The sequence below is a fragment of the Hemiscyllium ocellatum genome, chromosome 33 (genome assembly GCF_020745735.1).
Source record: "Hemiscyllium ocellatum isolate sHemOce1 chromosome 33, sHemOce1.pat.X.cur, whole genome shotgun sequence".
In the NCBI taxonomy this organism is placed as follows: Eukaryota; Metazoa; Chordata; class Chondrichthyes; order Orectolobiformes; family Hemiscylliidae; genus Hemiscyllium; species Hemiscyllium ocellatum.
In genome coordinates this window covers 23018675-23039540 of record NC_083433.1, presented here as the reverse complement: position 1 = coordinate 23039540, position 20866 = coordinate 23018675, and the positions used below count along the sequence as shown (strand labels likewise).

The following is a 20866-nucleotide window of genomic DNA, read 5'->3' as shown; positions in this document are numbered from 1 at the left end:
GATCTCCAGCATCTGCAGTCCTCACTTTCTCCTAGATGGCTTTTTGTGTGTCAGTTATTTTGAAACAAACTTTGTCGCTAACTTCTGCCTACTGTTTTGTGTCAATTTAAATGTTGTGGAATCTGTGAAATTAACGCTTTCATTGTTTATTGTGGCTTTATGTTTAATGGAGGCTTGGTAGTGTTTGAAGCCATTGATGTATTCTTCTAAATATGCTGTGGTGTAAGTCCAAATATCCCATATGTCAATAAATAAAAGGTGTTGTTACTGTTTGACTGCATTACTTAATATCTGTTGCTTGGAATGAAAAATAATTTGAAAATCTTAAGAGACTCCAGAGGAAATCATAAATAATCCCTGTTTCCAATCCTCAAAGGTGTGAGTGGAAAGTTAAAGTAGGGGATATATGAGAGACACAGAAGCAGGAAAAGCACCAGAGTCCATGATTTTCCTCCCTGGCCTTGTGTTATGTTTGCATCTATGCATCTGAATGTTCATGTTTGTGGATGTAATTTAATGTATAGGTGCATGACCATAAGACATAGGAGCAGACGTTAGGCCATTTGGTGCATCGAGTCTGCTCCACCATTCAATCATGGCTAGGATTTTCAATCCTATTTTCCTGCTTTTCCCCCATAACCTTTGATCCCCTTAGCAATCAAGAATTTATCCATCTCTGTTTAAATATACTCAATGACCTGGCCTCCATAGCCTTCTGCGGCAATGACTTCCACAAATTCCCCACTCTCGGGCTAAAGAAGTTTCTCCTTATCTCCATTCTAAAGGATCTTCCCTTTACTCTAAGATTGTGCCCTCAGGTCCTCGTCTCTCCTGCCAATGGAACATCTTCCCAATGTCCACTCTGTTCACGCTATTCGTTATTCTGTAAGTTTTAATCAGATTCCCCCCTTCTAAACTCCAAGTGTAGTCCCAGAATCCTCAAAAACATGCCTCATATGGTAAGCTTTTCATTCCTGGGATTATTCTCATGAACCTCCTCTGGACCTGTGCCAGGGACTATACTTTTCTGAGGTATGGGGCTCAAAATTGCTCACAGTACTCTAAATGTGGTCTGACCAGAGCCTTATAAAGCTTCAGGAGTATATCCCTGCTTTGTTCTAGTCCTCTCGAGATGAATAACAACATTGTATTCCTAATTACCAACCCAATGCAAGTTTACCTTAAGAAAAACTTGGGCTAGGACTCCTATGTCCCTTTACAATTCAGATTTCTGAATCTTCTCCCCATTTAGGAAACAGTCCATGCTTCTATTCTTCCTACCAAAGTGCATGACCTCACACTTTGCCACGTATTTCATCTGCCACTTCTTAGCCTACACTCCTAACCTGTTTAAACCTTTATACAGCCTCCCCACCTCCTCAATACACCTGTCTCTCTACCCATCTTTGTAACATCTGCAAATTTAGCCAGAATGCCCTCAGCCATTTCTTTGTTCCCCATTACTACACAATTTTCCAGCAATCCAATGCCTACTTTTGCCTCTCTAAATATATAAAGGACAAAAAAGAAACTCCTGCAATCTTTCCTAATATTGGCAGATAGCATATCCTCATATTTAATCTTCTCCCTTCTTATTTCTTTCTTGTCCTCTGTTCGTCTTTGTGGTTTTCCCAATCCTCTGGCTTCCCACTGCCCTTCCCTACATTATATGCTTTTTCTTTTGTTTTCATGCTGTCCCTGCCTTCCCAGTCAGCCACAGTTGCCTCACCCTCCCTTTAGTGTGCTTCCTTTTTCGTCAGGATGAATTTTTGTTGTGTCCATGGGATTACTCCTAGAAACCCACTGTCTTTCCTGCTAGGCTGCTCTCTCAGTCAATTCTACTCAGCTTCTCCCTCAAGCCTCTGTAGTTCCCTTTATTCAGCTGTAATACTTTACATCAGTTTCCACTTTCTCCCTCTCAAATTGCAGAGCAAATTCTATCATATGATGGTCACTGCCTCTTAAGGGTTCCTTCACCTAAGCTTCCTTACCACATCTGCCTCACTGCACAACACTAAATCCAGGATTGCCTGTTCCCTGGTGGACTCCACAAGCTGCTCCAAAAAGCTATTTCAAAGACATTCCATAAATTCCTTTTCTTGCGATCCACTACCAACCTGATTTTTCCAGTCCACCTGCATATTGAAATGCCCCCCATGATCACTGTAACCCTGCCTTTCTTACACGCCTTTTCTATCTCTTGGTTTATGTTATGCCCCAAATCCTGTTTGGAGGTCTGTAGATAACTCCCATTAAGGTTTTTTTTTAACTGTGGTGGTTCTTCAACACTAATCACACAGATTCTACATCATCTGACCCTACTTTGTATATTGCTATTGATTTAATTTCATATTTTTAACCAACAAGGCAACCCCACCCCCTCTGCCCACCTGCCTGTCTTTTTGATAGAATGTATATCCTGGGATATTTAGCTCCCAGTCCTGATTCCCTTGCAGCCATGTCTCTATAATGCCCACCACATCATACCTGCCAATTTCAATCTGACCCAAAAGCTCATTTACCTTATTTCGTCTACTACACGCATTCAGATACAGCAAGTAACTTTCACGCCACACAAATGCTGATTACCACCACCAATAAGAGGCACTCTAACCACCACCCCTTGACATTCAACAGTCTTACTATCATCGAATCCCCCACTGTCAACATCGTTGGGGTTACCATTGACCAGAAACTCAACTGGACTCACCATATAAGCACAGAGGCTACAACAGCAGGTCAAGGACTAGGGATACTGCAGTGATTAACTCACCTCCTGCCACCCCAAAGGCTATCCACAAGACACAAATCAGGAGTGCGATGGAATACTCCACACTTGCCTGGATGGGTGGAGCTCCAACAGCACTCAAGAAGCTTGACACCATTCAGGACAAAGCAATGCACTTGATTGGCACCACATCTACAAACATTCAATCCCTCTGCCACCGGGGCTAAGTAACAGCAGTGTGTACTATCTACAAATGCAGAAATATACCAAGGGTCCTTAGACAGCACCTTCCAAACGCACAGCCACCTCTACCCAAAAGGACAAGGACAGCAGGTATTTGAGAATACCACCACCAGCAAGTTTCCCACCAAGCCACTCACCACTCTGACTTGGAAATATACTGCTGTTCCTTCAGTCATTGGGTCAAAACCCTGGAATTCCATCCTTACCGGCATTGTGGGTCTACCCACAGCAAGTGAACTGCAGCGATTCAAGAACGCAGCTCACCACCACCTTCTCAAGGGCAAATAGGGATGGACTGTCAATGCTGGCCAGCCAGCAATGGCCAAGTCCCACAAGTGAATTAAAAAAAACTTTAGTCCTATAATTGACTGTCCCTCTTCTCATTATTATTTGATTATCCAGTGTATTTGAAGTTTAATTCCTAACCCTTTCCAAACACTCTGTCATATTTTGTGTGCTGAAGACTTTAATAACATGTTCTAAGTTCTCCTTTCTTCATATTCATGTAAGTGTGACTGTGCATGTGCGTGTATGTTTATGTGAAATACAACTTACCAAAATGTAGAACACTAGAAGAATGGGAGAGAGAATGAAGCAAGTCAGGGAACATTGCACAGGAAAGGGTCATAGGTAGAATGTTGGGTGGTGAGAGCTGGTGGCAGCAAGTCAGTTCTCTAGATTAACAATCTTAGTGTCCATCTCTTTCAGTGGAGTGGAGTTACACCGAAACCTTTGAATCTACTGTAGGAGCTGCAACTGTCGAGGATCTGAAGTCACTACAGTACGCAATAGAAGGCCTCAACATGGTTAGTGATAGCAGTATACATTCTTGCCTTGTGTTTGGTCTTTCATCATTTGTCTATGACATATTCCAATTCATAGCCCAAACTACATGAAGGTTCAATATGACTATTCCTTAAAATGCATTTGCAAGAACATTGACCTCACAGCTTTCTTATTCTGGTTGTCTGGCTGATACACTCATTCATATTGTGTTACTGCATAGGGAAAGCTTCATGTTGCAGGTTAGGAGTCAGCAGTTCAACCTACATCTCATCACATCTGTACATACTGAAATAATAACTTGCTTCAAATGTTGCACCACTCGCAGTTATTACGTATGTTGGACTATGAGATTTGATGCGTGACACTGAAGAAATATGTGCAGTATATCTTTCTGATGCGAATCAAAGCTGGATGGGAGGATGAACTATGAGGACAACGCAGAGATGCTTCAGTGTGATAAGTTGAGGCAAGTTGAATCAGTGGGCAAATGCATGACAGATGAAGTATAATTTGGACAAATATAGGGTTATCTGCTTTGGTAGCAAAAAGCATGAGGCAGATTATCTGAAAGGCAGTTGATTTGTGAAAGGGACTTGGGTCTCCATGTGTACCAGTTGCTGTAAGCATACATGCAAGTACAGCAGATGTGAAGAAAATAAATGGTATGTTAGCCTTCATAGCCAGAAAATTCAAGTTCAAGAGTAGAGATGTCTTGTTGCAATTGTATAGGGCTTTAGTTAGAGGCAAAAAAAAACTGCAGATGTTTCGGGTGTAACCCTTCTTGAAGACCTGAAGAAGAGTTACACCTGAAACATTGACTTCTCCATCTCCTGATGCTACCTGGCTTGCTGTGTTCTTCCAGCCTGCTGACTGTATAGGGCCTTGGTGAGATCAAACCTGAAGTAACGTGCATTGTTGGTCACATATCTGAGGAAAGATGTTCTAGTTATGGAGAGAGTGCAGTGACGCTTACCAAACTGATTCCTGGGCTGGCAGGACTCACCTATGAAGAGGGACTGAATCAGGTAGGACTATGTTCACTGGAAAATGAAGGGGAAATTTCATAGAAACCTATAAAATTTTAACAGGCCTAATCAGAGTAAATGTGATAAAGATGTTTCTGATGACCAGAGAGTCCAGAATCAAGGATCATGGTTTAAGGATACAGGATAGGCTATTTAGGACTTGAGATGTGGAGAAATTCCTTGACCAAGACAGTGTGAACCTATGCAGTTATCTGCCTCAAAACATTGAATACTTTTAAGAAGGAGTTAGATATAGCTCTTAGAGCTCAAGGTATGGGAGAAAGTGGGAACAAAGTGCTGAGTTGGATTATCAGCCATTATTATATTGAAATGCAGAGCAGGCTCAAAGAGTCAAATAGATAAAAACGAGGACTGAGGATGCTGGAAACCTGAGTCTGGATTAGAGTGGTGCTGGAAAAGCACAGCAGATCAAGCAGCACTCAGTCAAATAGCCTACTCTTACTCCTACCTTTTTGTTTCTATGAATATTCTGTGAATATTTGCATGTTTTCCCAGCAACTCAATTTTGGTTTTGTGGAGTTTAGTTCAGTCCTGATAGTTTTTAAAAGAGCAACAGACAAGATAAATCAAATAACAATCAACATACATTTCCAGGGAGGACCAGATTCTGGCCAGTAACATGCCAGAGCCTGAGATATTTATTCAGTCAGTCATTTCCCACAGAGGTGACACAACTTTCGCATTGCTTCTGCAACCAATGAGCCACATGAACAGTAAATCCAGATCCCTCTCCTGACCGAAATTATGAATGCCTAAGGATAGAAAGTCCTCTGTAGCATATAACCTAAAGCCTTCAGGAGAGGAGAAGAAAGGATGGCAGCTCAACCAGAACTAATGCCACTGCCTTGTAATTAAACCATTTTATTTTCACACAGTTCCTGCTTTGTAAAGGTCACAGAAATGATTTCATGTGATTTGGAAATGGTTTTTAACATACGTGTGTGGGCTGGGGAGGTTGATCACAGTGGCCAAGAGAGGCTGTGATTAGCAGAAAAGTAGCCAGAGATTCACTTGAGGTGTCTAATGGTTGGCTGAAGAAAGGAGGGTGATAGGTGAGTGAACATTCGTGCTCACCAGAAATACTCATGCTTCTGTTTCACTACCTTGGAAAAGCCAACCTGGTCCTCCTCCAACACTGAACACTTTCGCCACACAGGCACCACCCCACCTGACTCCACCTCCCCAGGGAAAAACAGGGCAACCTCATTGGGCAGGTATAATAGATTGTCCCAGGACAATTCACTGTAGCTGTTACCAAACAGCATTAGACAACAAACCACAAATAGATATTAGATTAGCAACATAAAGTTTGGCCAAAACAGTAGAGCTTAATAGGACATGGCAAAAAAAACTTTGGAACGGGGAGGAGACCATTTGGTCCTTCAAGCCTCTTATGACGTTTAATAAGACTGTGGCTGTTTAGATTCTGATCTCAACTCCACCATTATGACTGCCTGCCATCATCATTGACTCTCTTATCTATCAAAAGCTATCCAATTCAGCCTAGAATAATTGAATGATCCAGCCTCCATTGCTTTCCAGGGAAAAGAATTCCACAAACTAATGACCCTCTGAAGGAAAAAAAAGTCATCTCTCTCATCAGAGCGAGACCTCTTATTCTTAAATCCATGCTGAAAATGTGTTGCTGAAAAAGCGCAGCAGGTCAGGCAGCATCCAAGGAACAGGAGATTCGACGTTTCGGGCATAAGCCCTTCTTCGGCTTATGCCCTAAACGTTGAATCTCCTGTTCCTTGGATGCTGCCTGACCTGCTGCGCTTTTCCAGCAACACATTTTCAGCTCTGATCTCCAGCATTTGCAGACCTCACTTCCTCCTTCTTAAACTCTATGCTCTAGTTTTAGTCTCTTCTACAGGAAAAATGTTTATGTCAAGTTCCTCAGGAATGTTCTATCATCCAATAAGATCATCTCTTATTTTTCTCCAGTGTATACAGACCCAGCCTGTCTAACCTTTCCTCATAAGATAAAGTCTTCACCCCCTGAATGAGTTGAGTGATCCTCCTCCCAACTGTTTTTAATGTATTGTATCCTTTTATCCAATAAAGAGACAAAAATTGTACACAGTACTCATGATGTGTTCGCAGCAAGGCCCTGTGCAGTTGCAGCAGAAGTTCTGTACTTTTATTTTCCATTCCCCTTGCAATAAATGTCAAGCATGCCATTTGCTTTCCTAATCACTTGATATAATCTATAAACTAATGTTTTCTGATTTCATGCACCAGGATATCCAGATCCTACTATAGTATTGAGTTCTGTGATCTCACTCATTTGTCCTGCTAAAGTAGATGTGTTCACATTTTCCTACTTACCACTGATCTGCCAAATCTTTGCCTTCTCACTTAAAGTGCCCATATCCCTTTACAGATGACCCGGGGGGGCTCAGATACAGCTTCCAACTGCCTCACATATGTGTCATAACTTGATTTAAGTAACTATTCCTTTGTAGACTCTCTACCATCATTTGACAACTTACTTTCTTGCCTACCTTGATATACAGAATGTCTTAAACGAAGCGAGAGATATAGAAAGATAGAGTGGATCACAGAGTGAATTCCAAAGATAATGACCCAGGCAACTGAAGCCACGACTGCCAATGGTGGAGTGCTGAAAATCGGGGATGTGCTAGAATTAAGAATTGGACGAATACAGAGATCTCAGTGGGTGAGGGAATCTAGCTCTGCTTTCTCTAGCTGATCATTTGGTGAAACACTGTAACTGCCCAAGGTAACTCACCAGATTACCTTATTTTCCTTGTGCAAGAAACATGAGGCCTCTCTGCACAAAGGCTAATATTTTCATTACTATTTCTCCCTTCTCTCCTCCAATTTTCCTTCCTGCAACTGGCCCAACTTTGCAGCCAAACTGACCAAACCTTCCAATGATACTCATTAAATAGCACTGGGAATCCAAAAAAGATTACATTTTTCTGTCTCCTCATGGACACCGAAGCTGCAATTGCAACCCCAAAAATCAATATTGAAATCAATAAAACACAAAAATGGAGGTGCATAATTTCTACTGTCTTCTTTTTGTCTTTAGGGAACTCTATACTATGTGCGTGTTTCGGCGTATAACGTGAAAGGCTGGGGGCCAGCAAAGGTATCAACTCCTCCCTGTGCTATTCCATCCAGTAAGTGATGCTGATTATTGTTGCTTAACCTCAAAAAGAAGGAATTGCATTCATATATCCCCTGTCACATCTTCAGGATATTCATTTACAGTCATTGAAGCACAGTCCCTCTTGAAATGTAAGGTATACAGCCAATTTGTGCACAGCAAGCACCGACAGACTACAACTTCTTAGGCAATCCCTTGGAACCAAGAATAACTCTTTTGTTCCAGTGGTGTGGTTCCTGAGGTGACTATACTGACCAATGTTGGATCTGCACAACCTGCCACAGATAGGGCAGGTGGCATGTCAAGATGCAGATGGGATGTGATGCTTGGATTTTTGCACACTCCTTCCAGTATCTGCACTTGGCCTGCACCTTGGTCCGTGGAAATATCTCAATGTGCTAAAGACCAATTAATCTGTTTAATCTGTTGATTCAAGGATAAATGACCAGGATACTGGGGATAATTCCCCTGTTCTTGTTTTAGATGGTGCCAAAGGATCTTCTGCTTCCATCTTGTGTGTTATGTCTTCTCTGAAAGCTGGTAATTCCAGCTCTGCAGTACTTCTTTAGTACTATGCTGGGAGTGTCAGCCCAGATTTTTGTGCATAAGTAACTACAGTGGGACTTGAGCCCATGACCCTCTGACTCTAAGGTAAGTATGCTAGCCGCTGAGTCTCAGCCTAGCGCCATTTGGCTACCATCCTGAACAGTACAAAGTGTACTTTAATGTATGAAGTAATGACAGTACAGATGCCTCCCAGGAAGCAGCACAAAGCAGGAGGTATCGCCTCAGAACAAACAGAAGATAATGGAGAAACACAATCAGTCTTGCAACATCTAAGGAGAGAGAAAAACAGAGTCTTTGAGTCCAATATGACTCTTTTTCAGAACTGTGCCATTCCAGACTTGAAACATTAACTCTGTTTCTCTCTTCACTGATGCTGTCAGATCAGCCGGATTTCTCCACCATTTTCTGTGCTTGCCTCAAAGATTTCCAGTACCCACAATATTTTGTTTCTATTAGGTATCATCTCAGACTTTGTGGGGCATTTGGGACACATGGTTGATGTGAGATGATACACCTCCTGCATTGGGACAAATTTATATCATACTGTCTCTTTGTTGTGATTTATTTTTCCTTAAACTAAATTCAGGTGAAGTCCAGGAGCTGAATTTTAATGCTGCCCCAGGCAGGGGTGGGGTCATAAACTTTGGTACCATCCTAATTGGGAGAGTGCATTCCCAGCATCTGCTTGCTTGCCGCACCCTGCTGCAATTTTATCAGCCTCCTGTCCATGGGCCATTCCACCGAGAATGTCTCAGGAGAAGTCCATGCTGAGTGTGCAACCCTGCTACTTTCATTGCTCAAGTTGGTGGCCAGTCAAGTGGAAAGATAGGGAATCTCCTCGAAAGGTAGGGCCTCCTGTGCTTGTCAAAACTCTCCCACCCTCTTTACACATTCCCAATCTGCGCTTCCACTCCTGCCCAGTCTATCCCGACCCAACCCAAATCATTAGCACCACTACTACCAAAGCTGCCAGCCTGGCCTTGCTGAGATTCTGTACAGGCCTTCAAGCCTGGTTCTCTCACAGCATGAATGGGAGAAGAGAGCCTGCCTTAAGCAAGTGAACCACTGTTGGCTGTTCAAGGGGTGCAGAGTGAGCCTGCAAAAGTGAAATGAGCTCACTGTAACCTTACATTGGGATCCACAGCCCCTCCCAAACAATCCAGCCCCAGAATCTATAAATACAGCAACCTTCTGGTATCAAGGGTAAGTCATCAGTTCATCAGGGTGGCAAGGAAAGTAGGATCACTCATGATCATATCTAATAGTGGAGCAGGTTCTAGGGGCTGATTGACCTACAGGGTAGTTCTCCTATAATGCCGTAGTTAGGTTCCTGTGCAAATCCGTGTTATAGAAAATCATACAATAGAATTAATGGGGCCTATGGGAAAAACAGGATTTGGGCAAACCACCAAAAATACCAATGAAAATTGAAACAAAAATAGTAGTTAGCCTAATACGAATGATAGCACAGTCTATATAAATGTTGACCTGCTGTATTGTGCAATTCATCAGAATCTTCAAATGATTACTCTCAATTGGCATCTATACCTTTTGGCTGCATTACATCCTAGCCAGTCTTCTGACCCCATCCAATGGTAACACAAGTCAGATCCCAGAATGAAACTGGCTTAATAGATCAAGGGCTGAATCTCAATTTCTTTTGCTGAGTATCAGTTTTGTTAAGTGTCTCAGAGTGTTACATATTGTGATGCTTGGAGATGTCTATCGCCTTATTTTACAAAACCCACCTGATTTATTATCTATTCAACCCTTTGGTGCCTGTCTCACACATTCCAGCACCATCATATCATGTGCCATTCCAAAACAACTCACCACTTCCTGGATATCCCAAAATTGAACAATATCCATGATACGGTACTATCTTTAAAAAGATACTGTGCACCCAGACAAAAGCTGTCAGCCTGGAGCTGCCCTGCATGCTTCCTCTCATTGGCCCTGGATGTGGGCAAACAATGGAAAATTAGTGCTGCTCTTTGTGGGCAGGGACATGGAGGTACTGCTGATGGGGATGGGCTTATTCAGAGGCTGGATATCCTTTTCCTCCAGGCCAACAAAGGATACCATTCTACTGGAACCAAGCCACCCTAGACCAGGGTTACCAAAAGGCCAGTACAGTCTCAATCATCTGAAGAAATACACAGAATGTAGGAAGAAGATCAATGACGTTCTCCATTCTGCCAGTGAAAGTACCACCATCTTCTCTTTGATACCTCACACTCTATTTTTGCTACTGTACGCACCATTTCCTACAACATCTTTCCCCATTCACTCTCATCCTCACTAACATCTGACCCTGACTAACCCTGAATCTCTTCTGCACAGCCTACTCACCCTCTCAGGCCATTTCCACGCATGCACGAAAAGTAATAGTTTGCCACCCACCTTTCTCTCCCTCGCCCACTATGTACACTCTGACCACCCTAAGCAGCTGACTGACCATGTCCAAGCCCCTGTACTGGTTTGTTTTTGCAGTTGGTTGCCATAGTGATTAGTCAGTGAAACAGATTTACATGAGTCTGCAGATAGCCTTTAACATCTAAACTTTTTTTTTAAACAAGAAGAGAGAAAGAAAAAGAGAGAATCCAAACAACAAAGCCAAGTTTCAAACTGCTTGTCAACACTACCCCTTTACTGTTAGTTAATTCTAGTGAAATTTCACTCTTATCTCAACTCTTTTTAAATTAACAGATTGCTCCCAGCTTCTTGTCCTTGGCCTGTAGAGACATTTTCTTGATGCTTTTCCAAGTCCACTAGTTCTTCATTATACCTTTCACAAAGCTCTTCACAAGAAAGCACACTGTCTGACTGGTCACATGGTACTGACGCAGAATCCAGTCCTCAGCGCACCGCAACACTAGTGCTGGGGATGAGATTCGTGTAACAGCAAATGGAGTTTGCTTTATTTTTTAAAAAGTCAGCAGTTCACAAATTGCATTACAGACAGATCAAGTTTAGTAAATGCGCATCATAGGAGAACGTCCTGTACTCCTTCTAATTTGTAAACTCACCTGTATCTTTGTATCTCGCTACAGTGGCACTTCCCATGAAGGGGTCCAGGCAATGAGTTTAATGAATCAACTGTAGAGCCACTTTTACCTTCACTTGTGTCTATATGATTGTGTTTTCCTGCTAGGGATGGGGAGCTGGCATTTCTGCTTAAGACCCCAATTTGGAGGCTGTCCGGTGCCCAAAGAAGCTGTCTAAAATGTCACCCTTGTGAGTCCGTTTCTCAAAATTCAGTTAAGGTTTAGCAGTAATTGTCAGTCTCCTGCAATTCACAGGAGTGCCTTGTATCAGAAATGATCAGTAGGTTGCCAAGACAAGGAGATTTCATTTGCTTCTACCCATTCTGTTGCTGATGCTTGCTGTTGATAGAAGTGCCAAAGGTACAACATTGACTTCTTTTAAACAGAAACAAAATCTGTTAATTTGAAGAAGCATAATGGAAGTGGGTGTAAGTTAGAGTGTAGAAGCTATTTTATAGAATCAGTGATTCATTATGGGGAGATGAAAATCAGGATTGTTGTCTAATGGACAGCCGATGTATCATCCCCTGTTTTACGCTATCATCCCTATCTATTCTAAAACCCGTGAAGAAACTTCAATACTCAGGAGATTGTGGATGTTGAAACGTTGCCCTTGATCCTTGTGCAGGTTGGAAGGAGTGTGCTGAAGTTAAATTGAGGCAGAAGGACCAAAGCCGAGCAGTGCAGAAACTTCTGGAGCAGATAAAGGCTCCTCGTCATCGGAGCTTCTTCTTAGGTGAGTGCAAATGTGAATCTAAACTTCATTCGTAGTCATGGTCTAAACCACTTCCACCAAAACAAAAGTATCATCAGTTGGGTCAGATATCCAGGCCTGGGTACGAATTTTTATTTTATTCATTCACTCACTTGGACATCACTGGCTAGGCCTGCATTTATTGCCCAGAGGGCAGAGTTAAGAGTCACAAACATTGCTGTGAATCAGGCACCTCTTTCAGGTCAGAGCAGGTAGCGATGGCAGAATTCCTTCATTGGACAATGGTGAACCAGATGGGTTCTTACTGACAATTGACAAAGATCTTACGGTCATCACTGGACTCTTATTTCCAGATTTTTATTGAATTCAAATGGCACCATCTGCCATGATGGAATTAAACCCAGCTTCATAGAATGTTACCTGAGTCTTTGGGTTGATAGCCTAGCTGTATTATCACTAGATTATCACCTGCCTGTGGCTCAGGTGGCTGAATGGATGTCATATTGTACTGTGTAAAACCTTTGTACAACAGTAGCCATATACAGATGGAACTCCATGCCTCCTGGGATTGACAATTATTTGACAAGTACACTGTCTTACATGGCTTTTATCAAGGAAGATCCTATATGTGACCTCTCTACAGCCAGATCCAAAATTGGAATAGTTCCCTGTGAGAAACAGTGTCCATCAAAGACTGATTACTATTGTACATGCTGTACCTCTGAGGGTACATGATTTTCTAAATTTGCAGTAGGTTTATTTATAAGGGATTCTAAAAGATGTCTGCAATCATGCTTGCAGCTCAGCTTCTAATAGTTGCAGTGATTACTCTGATGCCACACACAGGCTAAACCAGCCAAGAACAGTGAGCATAGCCCAGTTACCAGGCTGTCATAAATAAACAGATAGACCAAAGATAGATATGAGATTTGCACCAGACCATTGCCCCAGTCACACCTTCCAGAGATGGCAACACCGACCTTTTGGTGGGCAGTTTTGCATGTGTTATCTGGCTGCTTATCCATTCACTAAAAAGTTTTGATAAGTCTCATAACCTGAAGCCTAAATGTAATTCGAAGTGATTGATGTTGGTTGAAGGAATTCTGTGATGCACAACCATTACAAAAAAAACTCATGATCACAGACTTGAGAATAGTTGAGCACTACAAAAAGTTCTGGCTCACAGAGTTGACTGGACTATTGACACAGATTGCTGTTTTTAATTCTTTTTTTCTTTCATGGGATACAAGCATTGCTGACAAGACTAACGTATGTTGTTCGTCCCTAATTGTCCTTGAACCAAGTGGCTTGATAGGTCATTTTAGAGGCAGTTAAGAGTCAACAATAATCTGTCGGTCTGGAGACATTTGTGGACCAGACAAGGTCCGAACAGAAAATTTCCCTATCCCCCCCAAACAGGAAAAACGGTACAAATATTTAAAGAGACCTCATAGCCATCAAAACTGATCCAAACTCTATCTCTGCTGTTGCTGTCTTGACTCCCAAAATCTCATCCCGTGATCTTACTGGGGCAAAGAATCCTTGTTCAGCCAGTAATGCCTACATCCCGTGAGTGAATTTAAAAACCACAGTTTAGGAGTCCCCTGGTAACAAGTAAACCCTATTTTCTCCAGTCTTTTTCTCAACCTGACATACTTCCATAGTAATAAAAGTAAAATACTGAAGGAAATCCAAAATTAAAGCTGGAAATTAAAGACTGGAAATGTTGAGCAGTTCTGGCTGCATCTGTGGAGAGAGAAATGGAAATAACATTTCCAGTAAGTATGACTCTTCTTCAGAACTGCAGGGAGGTAGAAATGTAATGGTTTTATGCTGTTGAATTGGAGGAGTGGGTAAGAATAAAATGGAAACTGTTGAATAAAGTAGACATTGAGAGTCAAAGATGTCATGGAACAAAAGGCAGAAAGATTAGTAATGGTTGTACCAAAGAGACAAATCAATGACCTAGGGTGAATGTTAATAGCCAAATAATAAACAGCATTACTTCCAGGTTCTTTTTGAAGGGATTAGCTTGCTGTCGGCCCTCTTTGGCCATGTTGCCTGAGTATTGACCATAAAGCCCAAGCTTTATCCACATTATCTTTTCCAGAAACCTGCACAGTTCACACACCCAGTAAGAAACTGTCAGTCTCTCGCAGCCTCAAGTACCTCTTTCAAAACACAAACAAGTTTGTCAAGACCCTGCAGAGGTGAGTCTGGCCATTGTACCCAAGCTGATGCACTGTCATTGTGAATTTCCTTGAGGAAAATGATCAGCGTGCTGGGTGTGGAATGGGATAAATAGAATGAAGAGCTTGGAAGCTAATGCCTTTGGGAAGAATGAGGCTAGAGTTTGAGGCTTCAGGTATATATGTGTGTAGTGTGACAGGACTTTTAGTTACCAACTGCAGCCAGTTTGAAAGAGAAAACAATTGATAAAGCACAGGACAAGAGTACTTTCTTCTAACGTACAATACCACTAATTCCATTCTGTGGGTTTTGTTGAGTGTGAATTGGATTGAGATTCAGCTGAGCTCATTTTACAGGGAGACCCTTTCAGGCAAGCAAAGAGAGAAAAGGAGTTTTTCATCCTGTTGGTCTGAGATGGATTGATAGCCAGCTACCAGAAATAAATGTGGTAATTTTAACTTTAACTGACAGGATCAGATGCAACACTGGTTTCCTATTTCTGAATGGAAAGGAATATTTTTAGAAATGTAAAACCCAGCTCCCCCTGGGTTTCTCATCAGTAGAGTTTTAAAATGACCCATAATTGTTCACTCATTGACTGTTTTCAAGATGGAGGTCGATTGATTTTTCCACATGAAGGGAATCCACGATTGTGGGGATTAGATGGGAAAGTGCTTTTGAGTTTGGTCAGTCATGATCATTGTTGCATGGATGAGCATACTTGAGAGTCTCAATGGCCTGCTTCTGTTTCTTATGTACTTCCATTCTGAACACACCCTGGGGAAAGCGTTTGCGTGGTGCCGCTTCTGCTAAATAGGCTTTCATTTACTGGGATTAGCAGCACCATGGACATTAGTGTACCTTTTGAGGTCAGCTCCATAAATATGGAGGTGAAGTTCCTACAAAATCAACAATGATGAGTTTAGCACTGTGCTGGGATGGCAAAGAACATCTTCTCCTCTGGCTTACATTTCCTTAACTCTCTACTGTCCAGAGTTCCACCGGTGGAGGATAAAAATACTTCAACAATACTCTGAAGCAGTTCTTGAATTGCAGCCCCATTGATCTTAATGACTTGGAAGAGCTCACTACCAGTCCTTCAAAACAGTTACAATTTGTCCAGTGAGCTTTGAGTCCAAAGTCCTTAATGAGGATGGAGAGTGGTAGCAAAAGGAAGCATACCTCCCTTCCTGAATCTCACTTCCTTGTGGAATGTCCTCCGCCATGTGCCCAAAGATCTGCAGGTGGAAAATTGGCCTGTCCAGTCACATGGAGCCCTGCAGCACAGACCCGTGACCCTGAGCAGACATCATTCTCCAATCAAAGGACAGCTTCCACACCATTCCGCACTGATGTCACACACATCCCATCACACCATCAGGATAGGACATAAACCTGTATAGTGTCATGAGGAGTGACACAGAGAATTAATTTCTTCCCCCGTCCCACACCATATCCTGAAACATTTTATCAACAACCATGGTATCTTCCTTTTGAATTGTGGGGAGGGGAATTTCAACTTGATGCCTGCTGCAGATCAGCTGCTTCCTATAGAAGTTTATTTCCACAAACATCTGTCGGAAAGTAATTAAAGCGTTTTCTATGACACGTGTTGAGTGGCAAACTGAAAATTTGCCTGTGCCCTGGGGTTGAAGCTGGCAACTTCAGTCCATGCATCTGAGCTACTCACTGGGACTGAAACTGAATGTCACAGGCCAGCTGGTGTGAACTGAATTTGGGTACAGGTAGAAGAACCCAATATTAGACTTCTTTTAAACATAGAAAATAGAAGCAGGTCATAGCTGATCCTATATCCGACACACTCCTTCCATATCCCTACACCCTTTTAGTGTGTAGAAATCTGTTTATTTTTTAAATATGTTCAGTGACTTGGCGTCTGTGGTAGAGAATTCCACATCTCTGAGTAAAGAATCTTTTCTTCCTCTCAGACCCAAGTGACCTTCTACACATAATGAGGCTGTGACCCATTGCAGAATCCCCCTCCTACCGGGAGGAACGTCATCCCTGCATCCAGTCTGTCCAACCTTGTCAGAGATTTCTACATTTCAATGAGATTCTCTTTTATTCTACCAATGAATACAGGTCCAGTTGAGATTGCAGAGTACGTGGAAGTGCATCATAAAATAGGGCTGAGTTAGCATGGCTTCATCAAGGAGAGGTCATGCCTAACAAATCTGTAAGAATTATTTGAGGAGGTAACAAGCAAGTTACACAAAGGAGAGCAAGTGGACATGATCTATTTGATGTTCCTCAAGCCCTGTGACAAGGTGCTGTACAGGAGGCTGTTAAATAAGATGTGTCAAAAAGTGTGATGCTGGAAAAGCACAGCAAGTCAGGCAGCATCCGAGGAGCAGGAGAGTCAGAGTTTCGAGCGTAAGCCCTTCATCAGGAATGTGGGCGGGGGAAGGGGGCTGAGAGATAAATAGGAGGGTGGGGGTGAGGTAGCTGGGAAGGCGACAGGTGGATGGAGGTGGAGGTTGATGGTGATAGGTTGGTGGAGAGGACAAAGCAGACAGGTGAGAAGGAAGCTGGCCGGGATGGCAGTTTAAGAGGGCGGTGCTGAGTTAAGGGTTGGATCTGAAGTAAGGTGGGAGGAGAGGGCATGAGGAAACTGATGAAATCAGCATTGATGCCGTGTGGTTGGAGGGTCCCAAGGCCGAAGATGAGGGGTTCTTCCCCCAGCCGTCAGGTGGCTTGGATTTGGCGATGGAGGAGGCGCGAGACTTGCATATCCTTGGAAGAGTGGGAGGAGGAGTTGAAGTGGTCAGCCACAGGGCGGTTGGGTTGTTTGGTGCATGTGTCCCAGAGATGATCCCTGAAATGTTCCACGAGTTGGCATCCTGTCTCCCAATGTAGAGGAAACCACATCAAGGACAACGGACATAGTAGATGAGGTGTTTGGATGGGCAGGAAAATCTCTACCAAATGTGAAAGAATCCTCTTAGGCCTTGGACAGAGGTGATGGGGGAGGTGTGGGTGCAGTTTTTATACCTCTTGCTGTGGCAAGGGAAGGTGCCTGGAGTGGAGGGATGGGTTGATGGAGAGTATGGGCTTAATGAAGGCGTTGCAGAGGGAGTGGTCTCTGCTGAATGCTGATAGGGGTAGTGAGGGAAATACAGCTTTGGCAGTGGGATCTAATTGTAGATGGCGGAAACAGTGGAGGATAATGCATTATATCCAGAGATTAGTGGGTGAGGACCAGATGTGTTCTATCCTTGTTGGAGGGTTGGGGTTAAAGGGCAGAGGTGCATAAAGTGGAGGAGATATGCTGGAGGGCATTGTTGACCACGTGGGAGGGGAAATTGCAGTCCAAATAAAATGAGACCATGGTGTGAGGGTTCAGGTACTGACATGAATAGAAGATTGGCTGACTGGCAGAAGGCAGAGTGGGAATAAAGGGGTCTTTGTCAAAATGGCAGCCAGACATTCCCCAAGGGTCAGTGTTAGAACCACAACTGTTCACATTTTACATTAACAGTCTGGACAAAGGAACTGAGAGCTTTGTTGCAAAGTTTGCAGATAATACAAAGTTAAATGGAGGGACAGGTAGTGTTGAGGAAGCATGGCTGCAGAACGACTTGGAAAAGCTAGGAAAGTGGCAAAGAATTGGCAGGTGAAATGCTATGTGGGAAAGTGTGAGGTTATGCTCTTTAGTAGGAAGAATAGAGTATTTTCTGAATGAGGAAGGCTCTGGAAATGTGAAGCATAAAGATATTTGGGAGTCTTAATTCCGAATTCATTTAAGGTTAACATGTCAGTTCCATCAGCAGTTAGGAATGCAAATGCAATGTAAACATTTCAAGGGGGCTATAATGCAAGAACGGAGATGTACTGCTGAGGCTGTGTAAGGCACACTTGGAATATTTTAAGCAGTTTTGGGCCTTGAATCTAAAGAAGGGTGTACTTGTTTTGGAGGGGGTCCAGAGGAATTTTACGAGAATAATTTTGAGGATGAAGTGCGTATGAGGAGCGATTGAGGAAACTGGGTTTGTAATTACTGGAGTTTAGAAGGATGACAGGGGACTTCATTGAAACTTTGAATACTGAGAGACCTGGATAGGAGCTAGAGTATATGTATCCATTAGTGGGAGAGACTAGGATCTGAGGACACAGCCTCGGAGTGAAGGGATGAGCCTTTAGAACTGAGATCAGGAAGAATTTTTTCAGTCAGAGAGTGGTTAATCTATGCTGCAAAAAGATATGGAGGCCATGTCATTGAGTGTATTTAAGACCAATGGATAGATTCTTAATTAGTAATGGGATCAAGGGTTTTGGAGAGAAGGCAGGAGAATGGGATTGAGAAACACATAAGCCATGATCAAATGGCAGACCAGACTCAGTGGGCTGAATAGCCTAATTCTGTTTGCACATTGTATGGTATGATGGTTTTGTGGCCTGATCTCTCCTAAAATGACAATCCTGCCATTCCACAATCATTCTGGTGAGTCTAAAACAAGCCATCTGCTTTCTACGAATTTTTTGGCAATGGGCCTTGAATAACATGTAAATTGAGAAGTATACAACAGCTTTCAGGGAGTGGAGATTGTTGGGGTAGGGAGGGGGGATTGAGAGGCACAAGGGTCCTTAGGAGAGAGAAGGGATATGACACACAGAGATAAGCAATCGAAAAGGTGGAACTGGGCAAGGAAGGGGAAATTGAGAGATGGAGATAGAAGACTGATCATGACTAGAACCATTAGGAGAAAATGATATGAAGGAAGGGATGATGAAAAGAACAGAAGGGGTGAAGAAGTAGGGGACAGCCAAAGGAGGATGACAGACAGAGGAAGGGGAGAAATTAGGAGGAGGGGTGATCAGATGGGAGAAATGATTGGGTGGGATGGGGCAATTTGAGTTCAAGCAGGCAAACGAGAGGAAATCAGTGGGAGGGAACCATGATGTTATTATTGAATAGGTTGTGACATAGATGTCTGAGACCAAATGGAACTAGGGAACATGTGATGCCAAATGTTAGTTAAGGGATAATAGGGTGAGAGCTTGACCAGAATTATATGTAAATGTTGGAAGCAAATAGTTGGTGTACTGACGTGTTGTGTGTGATCTAGAAATAACACTTTGACTGGAAAAGTATATGTCTGCACTCTGCCTATCCAGCTCATTAGCCACCAGTGTTTAACTATTCAAATTTACTGCTGTAAATTTGTCAGAAGCATTCCCATTGTCCCTGGCTTCACTTACAGGTACATTTTAATTTACTTCCTACTTCTACAACGGACAGTGATAAAGGTCTGACATCTAAGTTCTGGAATGCAAGTAAGTAGACAAACATGTCATCACTTTGGTGCTGGAGTGTCTATTCTGCACAGGAAAGACAGAGAGAGTAATAAATTCTGGGTCACCCAGTGAAAGCAGATTCAATCTCACCTTTTAAGACCTCAGAACAGCCCACTTGTGTTTGCTGTGGCTCTGACATTAACAGACCCAGTTTTTTAATGCCTTGTCTTTATTTGTTTAGGGGTGTTTATTTAGCTGCCATTTTTTTCTACAAGGAAAACATTCTGGTCACAAATGAAGATCAAATCCCGATTGTTGAGATCGACAGCTCCTGTTCTGGCTCTGACATGCAGGAATTCCTCTGGTTTTCAAAGGTATGCAGCTGCTTTCTTATATCCTGGACAGGGTCAGCCCCCTCTGTCAATATATCAGTGCTGGAGCATTGTTATCAAATTCTTAATTCAAAGTATTTGTGAGTCATTGGTAAAGTCAACATTTGTTAACCAGACCTTTAGAACAATTAAGAGTCTGGAGTCACATAAAGGCCAAGCAAAGTAAGGAAGGCAGATTTCCATCATGAAAGGATATGAGTGAATCAATTGATTTGTTATGACAATCAGTTATGGTTTTGAGGTGCCATGACTGAGACGAGCTTTCAGTTCTAGATTTCCTTTTCATCGATTGAACTTGTGAATTAAATTTAGAGATGGGTCCTGAACTCGTGTCCCCTGAGTATTACTGACCCAGTGATATTGAATAGAGCATAGTGTTTGTGAACAGCCTGGTTCAGCCGCAGGCAATACCTTTGATCAAGAATAGTGCCAATAGCTAGGGAACGGAGTTGCAGCAGGGTCTGAAAACTACAATTGTGTTTTCCCAATATTTAATTGGAGACTTTGTTGTGACCTCTCTCTCTCCCTCTCTCTCTCTCCAGCTTTCCTGTATGTGGAAGGACATCCAGTGGTTGCAGCAGGGAATGAACTCGGCACTTTCCTCCTCCTCGTCGGTGCTGCAGACCAGGCAGAAGATGTTATTAGCAGTGTCCCAACTCCAGGTATGAAGTTGTTTAATGAGTTGGGAACATGATCTCAGCAGGAGGGTCTCATTTCATTAAATTTTCTGACTATTTTATGTATGCATACTTTTTTCAAC

At 42.7% G+C, this 20866-nt stretch overlaps 1 protein-coding gene across 3 annotated transcripts in view; it reads left to right on the top strand.

Annotated features, from left to right (window-relative positions):
• The window catches only part of LOC132831237 (ankyrin repeat and fibronectin type-III domain-containing protein 1-like), a 125111-nt gene that overhangs the window by 79905 nt on the left and 24340 nt on the right, over positions 1-20866 (top strand). For all 3 annotated transcript variants that reach the window (XM_060849246.1, XM_060849249.1, XM_060849247.1), the window contains exons 7-12: positions 3680-3777; positions 7862-7952; positions 12182-12289; positions 14379-14478; positions 19956-20088; positions 20649-20768. In XM_060849246.1, coding sequence (XP_060705229.1) covers positions 3680-3777; positions 7862-7952; positions 12182-12289; positions 14379-14478; positions 19956-20088; positions 20649-20768 — 650 coding nt within the window. The remainder of the gene's footprint in view (positions 1-3679; positions 3778-7861; positions 7953-12181; positions 12290-14378; positions 14479-19955; positions 20089-20648; positions 20769-20866) is intronic.